General features: G+C 39.9%; 2 protein-coding genes across 2 annotated transcripts; one reads left to right on the forward strand and one right to left on the reverse strand.

The window, feature by feature from the left end:
• The first annotated feature begins 1,977 nt into the window (after window positions 1-1,977).
• hspb6 (heat shock protein, alpha-crystallin-related, b6) lies at window positions 1,978-3,504 on the forward strand. The gene is made up of 3 exons (XM_072691615.1): window positions 1,978-2,217; window positions 2,476-2,598; window positions 2,830-3,504. The coding sequence occupies exons 1-3, from the start codon at window positions 2,059-2,061 to the stop codon at window positions 2,995-2,997; spliced, it is 450 nt and encodes a 149-aa protein (XP_072547716.1). The 5' UTR covers window positions 1,978-2,058; the 3' UTR covers window positions 2,998-3,504.
• Window positions 3,471-17,371, reverse strand: proser3 (proline and serine rich 3). The gene is made up of 13 exons (XM_072691614.1): window positions 16,960-17,371; window positions 16,769-16,877; window positions 16,350-16,630; window positions 15,651-15,811; window positions 14,293-14,405; window positions 11,978-12,063; window positions 10,279-10,418; window positions 9,061-9,266; window positions 7,691-8,121; window positions 5,106-5,301; window positions 4,322-4,496; window positions 3,864-3,945; window positions 3,471-3,656 (listed from the first exon to the last, which is right to left on the reverse strand). Exons 1-13 carry the CDS (start codon window positions 16,968-16,970, stop codon window positions 3,605-3,607), a joined length of 2,043 nt encoding a protein of 680 aa, XP_072547715.1. The 5' UTR covers window positions 16,971-17,371; the 3' UTR covers window positions 3,471-3,604.
• Window positions 17,372-17,404: the final 33 nt, after the last annotated feature.

The following is a 17,404-nucleotide window of genomic DNA, read 5'->3' on the forward strand; positions in this document are numbered from 1 at the left end:
CATAAGAAGATGATTCATGGTGTTGTGAAAATAGCCAGTGCCACATGGCTGTATTAACCACTTCAACTCTAAAGGGCTTTCAGTGGGCCCACATTTCAGGCCCTCAATCCTGTCAATACATAACGGTAGAATCCAAATAATTGCAAGACAAAATTGTAGTTTAAAATGTTATGTATGAACATCAGTTTGTGCTGTTCAGCTCTGGTTCATTTATACCCCTACATTCAGGATACAGGAGCTTCTTTCGCTGGTCAAAACCTGAACACTTATGACCTTAAAGGGCCCATTTAATTAAAACGAGATATTCCTCACTTAGCATGTAAACAGTAGTACATAATCATTACCCCCAGTCCATAAAACTCACACATTAATAAAGTGGCAAATATAGTTTTATACTTTTCTACTTGAAGTATAACAGTATAAATGTATTTATGAATTTTATGCCCCGCTGGCCTCTAACAGGTAGAACAGCGTTTTTATAGTTGCTACTCCAGGCTTGACATTGGCTGCTAACTGCACTATGTAACCTTGATGAAGCTGGCAGGACAACACTTGCGAGAGTTGTGTAACGCTGCGTAACTCGAGTCATACTTGTTTAAAATCCTGTAATATCACTCCTCCACCTCAGTCCACATGCCTCTTTCCCTTTCAGTGACAGTTCTGTATCTCTCAGCTTGTCAAGAAACACATGCAAGCTTGTCCAGCTTGAGGGGCAGTGTGAATTACACTTCCCAACTGTAGGGGGAGCCGAGCAGCAAGAAATGCTCACTAATTCTCACATATTGTCTTTAACAGTTGTTTTGAATGATTGGTCATAAAAAAAAACAATATGCATATTCATAAAAACAACAGTTTAGCTCCTCCCATTTATACTGGAGTTGTAAGGAGCATTTCAGCTTAGATTGTTTTTTGTACAGGGCAGCCAATCAAAACAAAGGTCATTTACATACATCAGTCTTAAAGGTAATGTACCAAAAACAACAGCCTTTTAAATTAAGTAGATCAAATTAGTTGGACAATTGCCATGTAAAATTAATGATCTGTTTTTGGTACATGTATAAACATGTATGTGCAAAAAATACAAGAGAGACGTTAGATATGGAGACCTTTAAAATCAGACCCCTCTTATTAACTGGAAAGTATCAGTGATTAGTAGCTAAAGTCCTCAGGTTCAGCTTGGCAGTGACCGATTATTCGCTCCTTCGTTCTCCTGCCCATAAGACTCCAAATAGTTTGAAAGCTGATCACCCGTCTTTGCTTCTGTTCTGTATGAAATACTGGCTGCAGAAGATTCCCTTAACTGGGGACACTGGGCAATGCTGCCATAATGACATAACTAGCAACCAGTAAAGGTAAGGTCAAAGGGCTGACGACGCACTCAGGTTTCACATGTCATGCTGGAGAGGTTAAAAGGGTGGGGGCCCCCCCACACACACACGTGCTGAACCATGTGGGATGCAGCGATACATCACTGGTGCACTCTGTTCCCAATGCTTTGAACTTATTTATAGCCCCCACACACACACAAGTCAGGAAGGCAGATGTACCAGTGGCTTTCCAGATAAAAAACAAACCCAGCTCTGTGACATTAAGCTGCCCTACACAGCACAACCTCCTGAATGTGGAAGTAAGACATCAGCTGAACTTCTCATGTATGAATATGAACATAATCAGCCCATGTTCAAATCCAGGACCTTCTCATCAAGTCCCCCATGATGTAACTGACAATGTAAAAGACTTGAGTTTCGTAAAAGGGGGCAAAGGTGACAAAACAGACAAGCAAGCGGTCTAAGCTTCACTTGAATCTGGCCTCAAAGCCCTTTAGCACCCCCAGATGTCATGGACCAAGGCCAGGCATGTCCAAAATGTCCTTTAGATCTGCTCAAAAGCCTCTTTTGCCAAGGGGGTGGAGCTGGGAAGCTATATAAACCTCAAGACCAGGAGAGCAATCCCATTTCTTCACTGAGCTCAGGGCTGTGGTAGCCATTGTAGGACAGCCAGCATTCAACAGCATATTACCAGCTCTTCTCATTCCTGCTGTTTGATCACAAAGGAGACATGGATTTTGATTTGCCTCCAACCTTGCCCCTCAGCGGGATCCCTTGGGAACGTGTGCTTCCTCCCTTGCTGCCTCATCTAAATGGGACCCTGGGACCTTCTTCTTGGACTCCTGCGGAGTTGCTGATACCAGTTACTGAGCATGCCGGGGCAGCACAGGTGGGTGTTTTTTCCCTCCACAGTGTACTAATGAGGGCCTCACATGTGACTATTCAGTCTAGAATCATCTCTAAGTAACCTTTCAGTTGAGCAGTTTTGTGAAGAACCATCCTTTGAGGTTTTTCTTGGTTAAACAAAAGCAATTCTACTATGGGATCTCTCCAAAGAACCTTTAGATCATTATCAGATCATCAGATGGTAATGTGTGAATAAGATTCTGGCCAGGCAGTTCATTTATTCATCACGTTTTGTATCCAGGTTGTTTGTGACCACAACGGGTTTACGGTGCAACTTGACGTGAAGCACTTCAGCCCTGAGGAGCTCATGGTCAAAGTCAAGGGGGACTATGTTGTGGTGGAGGGAAAGCATGAAAAGAGGAAGGTCAGAGACTTTCTATTATTTGGTTTTGGTTTAACTTTCCTTAAAAATAAAGATTTTAAGTAATGCCATAGAAGAACCAGTTTTTTCACTCACGTTTTTTATATGGAACCAACAGTGGTTCTTCTATGGCATCCCTCAAAAAAAACATTTAAAGCACCTTCATTTTTAGCATATGTGAAAAGCCAGTCAGATTCTTGGAATGAATTTTGAATGGATGTCATTTGGCTCTAGAACGGCTCAGGGCTGGTGACCCGGCAGTTCAACCGCCGCTACCGCATCCCAGATGGAGTGGACATCATGGCATTAGAATCAGCAATGTCCCCTGAAGGAATGCTCCTGATTTCTGCACCCCTGCTTCATGGAGAAAACTCTGCACCACTCACACACTCTGAACCATGAAGAGCTATGTACATACAAAGGCACCAACGGGGAGAACAAGCCAAACAAATGGACCAGTCACTATCGCTGCCATTCATTTCCAAGCCGCATTTCACCCACACTCAAAAGGACGAAGTAAAACAGACCAACTCCCCTCTGCCAATTCCAATCATACTTGATAGCAAGCCAAACTATACCGTACTAATCCTTTTTGGTCTAGCCTTTTCATACAGTTAGGCTTTAGGGATTGACCAAGCCTTCTGATCCAAATCCATCTACATTCAAATTAATTCTTACCTACTGACGTTGCACATGTCAGAGATCTCGGACTTCTCAGACTCAGCAGTGCCGTTACTGACGGAGTTCTGAATACTGAATTGTGATTGGTGAGTTTGACACTGTATATATTGCTAAGTTATTTGTTTCATAGGTGTTGAGTGTGAATTATTATACTTTGCACTATTTCTGTCTGATGCATCATGAAAGTCTTTACGTTTTTTTTCCAAACTGCTTTATTTACACTGTAACTACATTCACTTAAATATTTCAGACACAAATGTAATGCATTGTGTGTTGATTTCCTAAGAATAAACATGATTGTGTGTGTGAGTGCCTTCTTGTCTGACGTTCACAGTAAATATCCATCCTCATTTAGGTCATCCAACATTGCATCAACCTCACTGAAGAAAAGAGAGAGAGGGAGACAGGTGTTAGAATGAATGGTCCTCCGAAAAGGCCCTTTTCACACAGTGGGGAGATCTAAATACTAAATCTAGTATTTAAAGAGTTATAGATTAGAAAGTCTGTAGATGTGTTGAAAAATGACCATAAGCACATGTCTGCTGTGCTTTTGGTTCCAGAAGGTAACGGCTTTAACAGTTTCTCACCTTAGCTGGTCCTTCACCCATTTTCTCTGCTGTCGAAGAACTACAAGCAGGGGGTCATCTTCAAATTCTAGTCCATCAGAGTCTGTATTGAGGAGAAAAAGGTAGAAAGCTCAGAAGGCTGCAAAGTTCAAGAGAAATAAACCTATAAAAATACACTAATGATTATATTTATTTTATTTATTCATATATAATAATTGTGAAATCAACCAATTAAAGAACTTATGTACTTCTAAGTACATGTTGCATGAACATAGCAAAAAGAGTTTACTCACTCAGCAAATATTTACACAATGTAATAAATTGTGCTAGTGTAGTAACACAAGCATTACTACCACACAGGCAGGTTTTTGACCTCTAATGGTATGAACAGGTAAATTTGCTGATTATCTAACCTTACATACAGATCACTTTCTCACTAACTAAAGGTAAAAGGGTCATCATCTCTCACGTTCTCTTACCTTGTGCTTCCTGCATTAGCTGACCTATTAACTCAGATGGCTGCGGCACACTTCGAGGAGGTGGAGAGGGGGACTGTGGGGGTGCAACAGGGGTGAATCTGGAAGAGTCTGAGGAACATGGTGTTCTAGGCAGGCTTGGTGAATCAGTATCAGGAAATAGCACCTCAGACACAACCTGTAGTGGTATGTTAGAGTAATGTTAGAGCGAAACTACTACACTCAAAAACAAAAACACCCAGAGAAACCAAAATTTCACTGTAAGGTGAAACCCCTTTTCTCCAAAATGTCAAATTCACAGCACAAATCCAAAAAGTCTTTTTAATGGAAGTCAATGTAAAATATTTTTTTTTTTCATCATTTTTGGATGAATATTTCTATTTGTCCATTAATCATGAAATTGACAATATTAAGGACAGTTGACAGATTTACATTATGTCAAAAAGTAGAAATCAACAAAAATGGAGCTACATGGGTTTTGTATGACAGAGAGGACATTATCAAATTAAATGAAAATGTAATTTTATGAATTGTATAAATAATTTTAATACTAAAGCCAAGAAAGAATTAAATGTTATTATAATAATAACAATAATAATAATAATAATAATTATTATTATTATTATTATTATTATTATTAGTAGTAGTAGTAGTAGTAGTAGTAGTAATATGCCATAGAGAATCCGCCTGCAATAGGTGTGCTTAAGCAGGAACAGCACAAAGCTGTGCAGGAATCCAGCCCTCAAGGCAAAACATCGGCCCACTAACACAAGGAGAACACACTCACCTGTCCTAGGGTGTTGTGTATTGACGAGGGTGGTGGTGCATGATCTCCTGCTGAACCTCGATCCCCACTATGCCCCCTATTCTCTCTTCTAGAGTCTTTGGTCCTGCAGCTAACCCGTTCTTGACCTTTACCATGGCCATCACTGGCTCTGGCAAGGTGCTGATTCCTCTTAATGCCATCTCCAGCCCCTACATGCCTGCAAAACCAACACACTGCGGATCAGCCTGTGCAGTACAAAACTAGTGCAATCCTTGCTACACTGGCTTTGTAATTTTGTGCCTTTAGGACACATTCAAAACATTTAAAGCCTTTGTAAAGAGGAAAAAACTGTTGTTTCCTAATACTGGCACCTTAAGATAGGGATACACTGAAGGAACTGTAGGGGAGAGGTCAAGTATAGTCGTTATTTCGTACTTCATACATACGCTACATATATATATATATATATATATATATATATATATATATATATATATATATATATACACACACACATACACACACACACACACACACATTTCTGAAATCAAGTGTATATGTATATACATAGATCGTTTATCCTGCTTATGTTGGAGGAACTCTCTCCACTGTCCAGGAAAGGCTTTCTACTACGTTTTGACCTGACTGCATTCAATGACAAGATCAATAATGAAGTCAGGATGTTAGATGACCACCACCATACCTCATCCCAGGTACTGGATGGAGAATCATCCATCATTCCAGAGAAAACAGTTCTTCCACTGCTCCACAGCTCAATGCTGGGAGCTTTATACTTCAGAGAGTCCTATTCTGTTGGCACTACTTGTCTACAGGTAAAATATAAGCAATGTGTGCACACTTGCACATCTGTGTCAGCAATAGGAGCAACTAAAAGTGGCTGAATGCATTCATTAGAAGGGGTGTCCACCAATAGCGACACCTGCGGTTAACTCATTTCACAAAAGGTGTTAACAACTTCCTCTGTTAACCTATATGCTTAGATACTGATGCTATGAATACACTTGTGTGCGTACATGAAAGCAGGATGTCTACAGTGAACAGCAAATCACATGATGAGGTGCAGACAAGTGGCTTGTGTGCTTATTGAACAACCAAGGATTTATAATAATTACATATAAGGGGTAGCACAGCATTGCCACATGCTGTACAAGCCGTCTGATCCTTGCTTTGGTCATGGTCTGGTTTCTCCTCAGTTTGGTGTTCTTCCCATGTCTATGTGGGTTTCCAGTTTTCTTCCACCCCCACCTCCAAAAAACATGCCTGTAGGCATATTGGCTATGCTAATCCATAGCCATTGCCTTTGGTTGTGTGAGGGCTGCCCTGAGATGAACTAGTGCCCTGTCCATAATGTGTATTTCTGCCACGCACCCTGTATTTCCAAGTAGGCTCCTATCAGAAAGGTGATTTGATTGATGACACAAAGAATTACACAAAAAAAAAAAAAAAAAAAAAAAAGACCTAACAAGGTCAGGAGAAAGCCCAACTCCAGTCATTCCTATCAGAAACCCAGTCCCGATTGGCACAAGAACTGTTTATGATCTAAAATCCCAAACTGCGTGTGCCCTAGAGCAAGGTAAGCATGTAGGGTTTCATCCAAGAAAGCTTGCTGTTAGTTGGCTTAGCAATAAATTCTGATTTGGCAGACAGTCCCCAGGAGTCCACAGCCACTGTAGCGTCCTTTTTTCCCTTTTACACACACACACACACACACACACACACACACACACACACACACACACACACACACACACACACGTTCTGCTAATCTAAACACAAAGCAGCATTAAACAGGAGTTAACCTCACAATCTCCAACACAAAGAAGCAAACGTCAAGCACCACACATCTTGGCTTATTGGCTACATTTGGGGTCAAACTGGGACAAACTGTGTACATTTTGTGCCAAACCATTTACATTACATTTAAGGCCCTTTTTTGGTTTGACTGTTCCTAATGCATATTTCTGGGTAAACTACTTAAATCTTCATAAAAATAAAATGTGCTACCAAGTAGGGCTGTGTATTTACAAGAATCTGGAAATACAATGGTTAAAATAAATCTATTGTAATTTATTGTGAAAAAAAAAAAATGAGGAAAACTGACATAGAATAAACAAAAACACCATAATCTGCATAAAATCTGAGCCAAAGAAAAGCTTACATTTTGTCACTTTGTAAGAACAGAGGGGTCTGACAACAGAGCACAACACAGCTATCTAGTGGCTGGGTTGTCAACACAAAACTAAATGAACCACTGTCTGCCTCCAATCTTTGCTGTTTTTTGAGAATCAACATGGTATGGCAAAGTACAATAATCATCAATATGAATCAATATTTGATTACACTCCTATTAATAATGAAGCAGTCATTTTTTGCTTACAATAATCTCTGTGGCTCTTTGAGCAATGCCGCAGAAGAATCTTTTTCAGTTACATTAAAAAATAAATAAATAAATAATGAAAACATTTAAAAGGTTCTTCACATCTAAACCCTAAATGAAAATTGTTCTTTACAGAACCCAAAATGTTTTTTTTATGCCATTGCTTAAAGAACTGTAGAAGTGTAGAACAGAAATACCGTAAGCATACCTGTCCGATTTTTTCCTCCGGCTGGATGTCGCTGCCTTTGACACTCCCCTTTCCACCACTGGCCTGCCCTTGGCCTGCACATCCTCTCTGCGGATGCAGACACGCCGTTCCCCCTCTGTCCTTTCAGAAGGCTGTTGTGATGGTGAGGAGAGAGTCTGGTGCTTACTGCCAGGCTCCATTGTATCTAAGGGGTTTCTCAATACTTTTGGATGGGTGTTAGGAAGATTACACAGGCCCTCGTTGTCAAGAGTGGCCCTTTCTCCGGCAGGTTGTGGAAGGGGGGCTGAGCGGCTGCTGGTAACAGAATCATCTGGTGCTGGCTGATAGGCTGGAGAGGCAGCAGGGATGCTTACAGAACAAATACTCTCCACGGGTGCAGGTGTGAATGAGAGGACTGCTGTTTGAGGAGAGTCAGCAGAGACAGGACTGGGCTGTGACGAACCCAATAAAAAAAATGCAAAGATAAAGAACAGTGCAGCAGTTAAGATGCTGTATGATTGCTTATTTCTTTGATATTTGAAGTTTCATAATTTTCAACCAAAAGAAGCCCACATTTCAGCTCCTATTCTTACAGACACTACGATATTATCTGGGTAAGATATAAAAAGAACAGCATATAAAAAGTGGAACACTATAAAAATCTGAATTTATAGCCATCTACTGAGTATTTAAGGCTCAAGTCAAGTATTTAAGTCTCAAGTCTTAAGTCTTAATTGGAATCAGTATCGGTACTTGGTATCTGCAGATACTTGAAAATCTTGTATCGGTATCAGAAATAAAAAAGTGGCATCTGTGTATCCCTAGTATCGGCAATACCAATATGAGTCTGATATCCTTGGGCATCACTACTAGAATTCTAGAGATGCAGAGTAAAGAGTAGATCCACCCTCATTATCAGTCTTCAACCCTCTTAACACATTTGGGCCAATAACAAGCAAAAATCCTCATCATTTCAACAAGAATTAAGGTTGGGTAGCAGAACTGAATTTTAACCACTTGGTGGTGCACTAGCCAGGGTTTATTTGAGTATCGCTTTAGGTCGACTTTCCTCACCTCCCCCTTTTTAAGACAGATATATATAGTGCAGTTAGTGTAAATGCATGTCTTAATTTCCAAAACACCACATTTCTAATTTACAGATTTCTGAATCCACTCCAAGCTGTTCCGCAGCAAACGAGTGCTCTTTATTATGGGAACTGCTGAAAAGCATCCCATGTGGTTTTTCATTAAGCTGCTTGAGAGAATGCCAAGGGGATAATCTGAAGAATCTACATACAAGACAATATGGGTTTCTTGTTTGTATTTTATGTGCTGATATAACCGACTTACAAAATAACATGAAAACTGCTGAATGTGTAGTATCGATTTACCTGCTGTGCCAGCCTGCTCAATAAGGGCTGATGAAAAGATGAACTATGGGAGGATGTCTGACTCCACTGTCTTGCCTGCTCCATCTTCCTCCTCAGGCGCCATTGAAACAGGATGTCATCCTCAGGGCGAGTGTGTGAACCCCTGGTGCCCAGAGCGGAAGAAGCAGGAAAGGGGCCACCTCCAGATACACTGGGTGTTGACAGTACTAGAGAAGGAACATGCAAGTATATTAGCTACAACAAATTTCAGTAAAATGTCAAACCGAGACTTTTGGCCCAGTTCTCAAAAACCCACAATCTTATCTATATCTCCCAGCTTCATTTTCAAGGACACAAAGTCTCTCGATATAAACTGGTCAAATTAGAGGCTTACTGGTTTCAGAGCATGTATATAAATCAGTAGTCTCCATTTATAATGTTAAACACTGTAAAACATGGTGGCAGTATATTTAACCACATAACAGCCTTAGTGAACAGCCTGGTAATGTGAAGATTTCACATTACCAGGCAGTCTGATTTTTGCCTTAATGTGACACAGATTAGATTCCCATCAGGGCTGTGTGGACATGTTAAATCAGATGTTTTCAAATCAGATTTGAGTTACTTTCATATGTGGTTCTAGATCATCGTAGGATGTTGGTAACATAAGCAACATACATAAATACATACATCAATGGGTGCATGCATGCTGTTTCAGGGACAGATCCATTCACATTACAAACAGATACAGTTCACTTAAATTTATAAATGTGAACCATCAAGCCAAATCCGATCTATGTAAAAAATCGGAATTGATTAATGAGCCTTGCAATGTGAACACAACCTTACATTTCAGGACATGTCTTGCAATTTTCTCATTTTCCAGGAGTTCCCATGACTGGTAAAAGAGTCTCTAAATTTCCAAACACTGAAACCTGGAGCAGTACACCTCTAATGCAAAACAAATACATAATGGGTAAAGTAACCTTGATGCGAGATGAAAACAGCCACAATTCTATTTGCCTAATTCTATGCGTCAGAGCTGTGGTGCAACATCGCCACGTTCATGCGCTCCCTCTTGAATAACCAGAGGAAGTTACACAATGCAGCGTTCACGATTTTGTAAGAGAGAACTGAGAAAGCAGAAAACGGCGCAGTACTTAAACATGGGTTAATGCATTGAGCAAAACCGTCACCAACTCGCATTTAATGTTTTAGCATGTAGGATAGAAAACTTACAGTTGGTTGTGTCCATTAAGCTGGGCACTATGGGCCTTCGGACTGGCTCTTCAACACTTACAGGAGAGGAGAAATCAGTGCAGCCCAAGCCCTCAGAACTGATAGGTATACCACTGGAGCCACTGCTGAGAGAGTTCTCACTGAAAAAAAAAAAAGAGTTGTGTACACTGACTTCACAACACAACACATTCACACTGGTTTACATTTATCTACGGTCATGTTAAAAGGTTACAACACTCCATGAAGACCTTTGTCTTTTTGAACATAAGGGCATTTAAACTTCATTTGGACATTAATGGGAGATGGAGAGCATATAACTAAACACATTCAACTAAAGAAATGACTTAAGAAAATTTAAATAATTTAACACTATTATCTGATAGAAACACAGATTTTTCTGGGTGAGGAAAAAAAACGAAGACACCCCACATTTATTATTTCTTAAAAATAGGTAATTTCATAATCAGGTGCAACACATCCGCTTCAGATTATTAGAACATGGTTAGAGAGGATTTTGGAGAAGCCAGACATTTAGATAATTATAAAATAATTTAAGAATTAATCATTTGAATTTATTATTAATTTAGGATTTAGTCATGGCCAGACCCATAAAGCATAAACATACATTAGACTGGGGATGGATTTTAGAGCTCAAAACAATAAACAAAACAAAATCCTCTCCAAACATGTTATAATCATCTGCAGCTGCAGTCGATTGTAAGTAAGACAATTAATTAGTAACAAAATTGGCATTTTATTAATTACATTTTATGAATGATTTAAAAATGTTTTATTAAAAAAAAGATATTACCCCCCCCTTCCTCAATTTTGTTCAAATGAAGATCACATGCCGATATGTTTAAATATGTTTTTTAAAAAAAGACATGACTTAATAGGACTGTCAAAAGCTGAGAGAAATTGTGTTTGTGTGGTAGTGATGATTATAATCCTAATTAAAGGTTGGGTAAATAAGCATTACGCCATTTTAGTATTTTTCTGACCTTCTGCATGATTTATTTATCTATCAAGCATTAAAACAATTATCATATTACACAGCACAGAAATGTCTTCAAAACTATCACAGTGTATTAGGATGCTCCAACAGACCACAAGGCCACTACACTAGTACTTTAAATCGGTCACATTTTGTCCATACCACCAGCATACAGTGTCAACTCTAAAACACACACACCATCACATTGAAACACCAAGGTTTAGTGGAGCTACCCTCCATCACATAAATAATCCTCATGCACACCGGCCATATTGACAGGTTTGTATTGTTCTGATCCTATTCTGGGCACAGAGCAGAGACTGTGCTTCCCCCCCCCCCCCAGTCACAAGCCATCCACTGCTGGCAGCTTTCCATTTAATAGTTTTAGCAAGATCAACACAATTTAACACATGCTTTACCACAGCATGTACAAGCATGGCATTTCTGTCAGTGACGGTTATTCCACACTATGATATTAGACTCTATTAACCCCAATACAATTAAATTTCTCAAACCCTGTATCGCTCAACAATCATATTATTTTCGTCCTTCTTACATTGTTTGCAGCAGTTACACAAATTAAAAACTGTGCTCTAATAATTCGGCTCTGAAACTGTTTGTTTGACTTTGCTCCTTCAGTGCTACCATGCATACCAAGGAGTAGTGTGTTTAGTCAGTAAAAGGCCTTGTGTATACTTGTCATACCTCTTCTGCAGGAGCCTGCAAGCTCTCTCCTGGAGCTGCAGTATCTCTGGCTCTCCTGGCTCACAGTGGGAGGAATCAGACAAGTCCTGGAAAGTGCAAGAACCGGGTTTACAAAGAAACACCACCACAGATGAGGCAATTTGTCTGTGTAGAATACTGAATTCTGTCAGAATACAGTCATGCATACTGTATATTTTAATATGCAAGTATTGGCATCATTCAATTTGACACCACTGCTGTAAATACAAATTGCACTATGAGCTCCCCTCTCATGTACAGCCATGCACATGCATTTGTTGACAAGCTGACAGATACAAAACCACCATCTGAAGTAAAGAAGCATGGGGACTGATGTGGGACAGTAAGTAGTACATTATCTCACTGATCTCATCACACTCTGCACCCTGCACTTACTTACTGGAACTGTGACCTATACTCAGTCACACTATAGCCACCAAAGACTCCTCCCCACTCTATCCACTACACTTTACATCTTATCCAGTGTCTTAATGGTGTATGTAAACATTTCAGATTATATTATCAAGCCTGTACATTATAGCGAGTACATACAGAGTATTTAATTAATGTGTATATATTCTGTATTTCTATTTTGGAAATATCTGTTTTTACTGCCGTGAACAACTATGCACCCATGTCAATAAATGTGTTACATTTGACACTAATGTGACTCGGGTTACGCAGCGTGCGGCTCCACCAAAGTTACATTCGTAGTGTTCCAGCCTAGAGTGGGAACGACAAATACACAACTCTTCCTATTCCAGTGGAGCATCAATATAAAACACCAAACATGTAAGTTTGAAACTGTTCTTTTAATGTAAAATAGCTACATAATGTTGCTTTATGACAATGTTTTATCATATTGTGATTTTTTTTTGTGATATTTGATATGCCCTGATAAGCATATTGAGGATATCATCAGTGCTTAAAGAACACTGCTCAAATGCCCATTTCATTACAGACAGTGTAATTAGTGCTGTTTAAGTGCAACAGATTTGAATAAAAATAAATAAATAATATCACAGTATTAAGTATGAGAGAGTATTTTAATAGTTTTTAGGAAACTCTGTCTTTCCTCACAGCTTTGTGGTCTTCCATAATGGAAACAGTAAATATACCTGGGAGAAATGTATTTATTTATATAGTGAGAAGAAAACAACTGAATTTCCAAATCTTAATTGTGTTTTTTCCCCAAAAAAACATGTTTATCCATTGATCTGAATAAAGTACACCAAGTAAAACTATATTTAGTACATACAAAGGGTTCTTTGACTCAATAGTATATAGTCAAGGATGGTACACCCCTTTTTGATGGAACATTTTTTTCCACCAGAGAACATTTTAATCAGTCACTACTGGTGCATTTTGTCTACATGTACCGTGATAAATATTGTGCATCATGAAAATGTCTTTAAATATCAGGATAGAATATTTTTCCCATATCGTCCCCAGCCATAGCTTAAATGTACTGACTTGGCCATATCTGTACTAATCACTGACTGTTTAGGTGACTTCAGAATATTACAAATTGCATGGCAAAGAAACCTTGCAGCCCTGAGTTGGTCTTTTAATGACACAGAGTGATTTAACATGAGGAATAGAACAGGTTTTGTAAACAGAGGGACATCCTCTTGTATAATGGTTCACCAGATCAGCAAGCACACAAATCAGCCTCCACAAACCTCAGCTTCTCTATCTAGACAATCACAGACACAATAACCAGCACGCCTGAACTGTGCTGCATAACAGGAGGTGTCCAAACAGTATTCATAAACAACACAAATGTGAACCTCAACAAGACCAAGTGTGAGTGAAGCGAGGAGAGTGGAGAAGCAATCCTTCCTTTAAATGCAGAAGCATTTAGGCCTGGAAAGTCTGCCAACAGAACACTCAGTCAAACACTGTACTTGCCAATCTGTTTAAAGCAGGCTCCAAACAAAGGACTTTTAAGGGAGAGGGTTTCTGGTCTGCCACCACTAGAAGGCAACATTCAGCCACAGTCGTGTGAGAAGCAGGCTTGTGAGGGGAGTGTGCACACAAACAATAATTTAGTTGTCACTTCAGCCTTCAAATAACATGAGAAAGAGAAGTTGGTTACAAACTTTCCATGACAGGCTGTGCAGGATATAGTGTGTGACTAATCAAAAGCCATAGTTATCTGTCCAAAACATCACTTCACACAGTTCCACCTTCAGAGAAACAGACCTGCATCTCATTGCTACATAGCATTTCATAAGACAACAGTTCATTCATGATAAGACTGCGTAATCGAGAGGCAGGCAGTGTAAACATCTTACGAGGGCACTCAGATCAAGCAGGCCTCTGGTGGGAGAGAGTGACGTGATAGGCAGAGACTGTTCAGCTGGACTGCGCATGCCGCCTGTGCCGTTGTTCCTTCGGTCAAACTGCCCTGTGAAAACACTGAAGAAACTCAGCAGGCTTTAACAGAAATTTACTATGTAAGAAATAGAAAACATAACATATAGTGTAATTAAAAACAAACCTATTTAATACATTTATGTCTGGATGCGTGCAAATAACTGATAATGGGAAACGTTCAGATGTAAAAGTGTCAAACGACCACTCTTCTCACAAGTTATTATATGACATGGTTATTGATACACTTCTTATAAGGTAAAGGTAAAGGTGCACGTATTTGTCACTGTACACTGCACAGCGAAATGTGTCCTCCGCATTTAACCCATCTGTGGTAGTGACACACACACACACTAGTGAACTAGGGGCAGTGAGTACACACACACACACACAGAGCGGCCAACTCCAGCGCCCGGGGAGCAGAGAGGGTAAAGGGCCTTGCTCATGGGCCCAACAGTGGCAGCTTGCTAAGCCCGGTTATCGAACCCACAACCCTGTTATCGATAGCCCGGCACTCTAACCGCTGAGCCACCACTGCCCCTATGCATAAGACGTTCTTTTGTATCACTTTTGTTAAAAAGCGAGGCACACGCATGATCAAGGTGATCATAAAAAACATTAATTTCAAAAACATGATTTAATATTCATACTGCAATAATATATCCTTCAGTTTCTAGCACCTCAACGGCACAGAAATTGGAATCAGTATGTTTCCCTTCGACTGTTTCACATCAAACCATTCTGAATTACCATATCAAGCAGACATTTCAGCGGATGGCACAACGCACACATATGTTTCCTTTCAGGAGGACATGGGATATGAGGTGTCTCTCAGTTCTAACAGCCTTTTTTAAACCTCAGTTAAAAGTGAAAGCAGCAGTTGGTGAAGCATCCAGTGAGATGTATCTAGAAAAAAAACAAGTCTTCAGTTCCTTCCTAATTTCATTTGACATTTGAGCCCAGGCTTGTCCTTATTCCTCTTACTGAAGTCTGCTTCCTATTTTATTAAATCCCTGTGGATTAAATAAAGCTTTAGACTGTTCAGTTGTTGAGTGGGCCCTACTCATGTTGCTCGTGTTTCCTTTACATGTGTGAATACAGAATGTCCTCAGACATAAGACGATATGCAGCACAGGAAGTCAAATGGTACAATGATGCTTGGAAATGCTGTCTGAAGTAAATACTAGAAGAAAAGCCAAATGAAAATAATCTGAATTAAGACATTTTTAAAACAAAAAGGGCTGACTGTGCTGAGCAGTGCGAGTTACATGTCACGCACCTCTTAAGCTTCCCTTGGATGACTGGGTGGGAGTGGAGCTGGATGGCTTCGGTGAGGATGAGGACATCACCCATAATGGAGGTTCGTCTACTCCAGTTGTCACCATACTCTGTCTTTCCTCACGGCTTTGTGGTCTTCCATAACGGAAACGCTCAATGTACCTGGGAGAAATGTATTATATATTTATATTGTGAGAAGAAAACAACTGATTTCCAAAATTTAATTGTTTTTTCCCCCCCAAAGAATATGTTTATCCATTGATCTGAATAAAGTACACCAAGCAAAGCATTTGGTATGTACTTGTACTTGTATTTGGTCAGACAAGGGGTTCTCTGACTCAATAGTATATAGTCAAGGATGCTATATGGGTTCATTAAAAAAAATAAAATAAAAAATAAAATCTAGAAACATTTTTTCCACCACAGAACATTTTAACCAGGCTAAGAACTAGTTAAGCACCCAATGGGTTCTTTGAGTGGTCATGGTTTTATATAGTAGCATTAACAACAGAAATGCAGGAATACATGAATTGTGTTCTCCAATTTTTTCATATATTGGTTTATAAAATCTACCTGAATCAGCATCATTGAAAAAATGCAAATAATAAATTATTATAAAATGAATAAAATGCAGATATCTTGGCTTTGTCTAATCATTCTGCTCTTCTAGCATATAATAAATACACCCCAAGTCACATACTTCTCCAGGACCGAAGTTCTACCGGGTTCTGTATGTTCTGGTCGTGAAGTTTGAGGCTCTGCCCATGAAGAGGCAGCAACACTGGCAGGAGAGGACGTCGGATCAGCGTATGGCCAGGACTCTGAAAAAATCTGTGGCTCCTTAACAGATGGAGGAGGACAGAGAACAACACGGTGAGATCCTTTAAGGAAGCGCTGATCCTCCTGGCTGAGAGATGCAGATGTTTTAGGAGGGGGCTCTGAAGAACTGGCCAACTGCTCAAAGCGGACAGGGCTCAGGGCCTGGAGAGAACATGAAGCACATGCATATGAAATGTACGCTGACCATGAAATCATTTCTGACTCAACCATTCAATCTTTCAACTTTTCTGCTTCTTTTATTCCTAGCAATAGGCACATCAGCACATAGGAAGGTCTCACCAGTTTCTTCTGCTGCTTAGTGAGCTTCTTTGATCGGGAGGGATTGTAATGGGCTCTAGCCAAGTGGGGTTCTGGGGGAAAGGGGTTGTGTCTTGAGAAAACAGGATCACTGTGAGAAGAGATTTAGGTGTTAACAACTGCATCACACACACAAACATGCATCTAGCTATCACAACCCATCAGTATCTCACCTGGATTTCATGATTCCCAGATCTTCTCCAGATCCAGATCATCATCTGAGCCCATCAAACCTTGGCATATTGTAGACAACTGAATCAGCTGGAATTGTAAGCAGTTATTATTTATAAGTCAACCACCTGGGCAGCTTGCTGACAGTGATTTCAGCTCATAAATCCTCTGCCAGAAGAAGTTAGCTAGATGACACCAAGTGCAAACTCCTTCTTTAACGTTAACTGGCCAGTGCTAGCACTAGCTTACCTACCTTAGCCAGCCAGTTGAGGACAACTAACGTTAACCTAGATGTTTCTAAGCGGTCAAATACACTTTTTAATGAGTGCTATGTATTAAAATCAGATAAAACTGTGAGCTATATCTTGCTATAGATGAAAGATAACCCGAGGAGTCCCCAAACACAAACTCCAATCTCCTAGCTACTCAAAAACTGTTTACACCGTC

This window comes from Salminus brasiliensis, chromosome 11 (genome assembly GCF_030463535.1).
Source record: "Salminus brasiliensis chromosome 11, fSalBra1.hap2, whole genome shotgun sequence".
NCBI classification, from domain to species: domain Eukaryota; kingdom Metazoa; phylum Chordata; class Actinopteri; order Characiformes; family Bryconidae; genus Salminus; species Salminus brasiliensis.